This window comes from Sphaeroforma arctica (assembly GCF_001186125.1).
Source record: "Sphaeroforma arctica JP610 unplaced genomic scaffold supercont1.1118, whole genome shotgun sequence".
NCBI classification, from domain to species: domain Eukaryota; class Ichthyosporea; order Ichthyophonida; genus Sphaeroforma; species Sphaeroforma arctica.
The window spans coordinates 5,771-6,520 of NW_014039440.1; the positions used below are offsets into that span (position 1 = coordinate 5,771).

The following is a 750-nucleotide window of genomic DNA, read 5'->3' on the forward strand; positions in this document are numbered from 1 at the left end:
CTGCACCTCAACGGTCTTACACAGCACCTCAAAAGTTTTACATTCCACCTCATTGACCACAGTGCGAAGTACAGCTTTGAACTTGAAGACGATCCAGAAGATCATCTCGCAAGTAAACCAAAACATCGAGGAGACACAAAAGGAGCTGAAGAGGCAAGTGGCTGTGGTGGCCCTGTGAGTGGGTTTATGTGTTATCTTTCTTAGGCGATCGGTGACTCATTTGTTTAAAGAACGGTTCATTGGTTTCGTGTGTGCAATTATAAATCCACAACTAGTATTGATTTAGGATTGTAGGGCCTCTGATACATCTTGCAGTGATAAAAAACAATAGTTCGTACTAAGAAGTGCAGTTGATTTGGAATTTCTCGGGTTATAGCGTTTTAAGACATGGGAGTGCCATGCGATCCTACTGGAAAAATTCAGCCCTTGCCATCTGTATTTGTGCATGTTATGTGTAGCTTGTGGGAGTTTTGAATGTGTGCACTCGATGACTATTGTATACGACGAACAAATGTCTATAGCCTTTTTCGAATCTTCTATGGAATAAGTCATATGCCACAAACAAGGTGTTTACTGTCTATTGTTACCTACACCATTGCAGACTTCACTTTCTGGAGAGTGCAGTGGCGGTGCAGGCGGCTGTCCGACTGCAGGCGTGGTGCAGAGGAGAGGCAACCCGCAGATGGTGGAGATATCTGAGTAAGTATCATTTCATCCCAAACCCCAAACCCTAAAACAGTCGACAAGATA

The 750-nt window shown here is 43.7% G+C and overlaps 1 protein-coding gene across 1 annotated transcript in view; it reads left to right on the plus strand.

The window, feature by feature from the left end:
• SARC_10040 (hypothetical protein) overlaps nt 1–734 on the plus strand; it is a gene marked incomplete at its 3' end in the record, with an annotated part of 6,283 nt that extends 5,549 nt beyond the window's left edge. Inside the window, exons 9-10 of the mRNA XM_014295924.1 lie at nt 63–153; nt 602–734. Coding sequence (XP_014151399.1) covers nt 63–153; nt 602–734 — 224 coding nt within the window. The remainder of the gene's footprint in view (nt 1–62; nt 154–601) is intronic.
• Between the last annotated feature and the right edge of the window lie 16 nt (nt 735–750).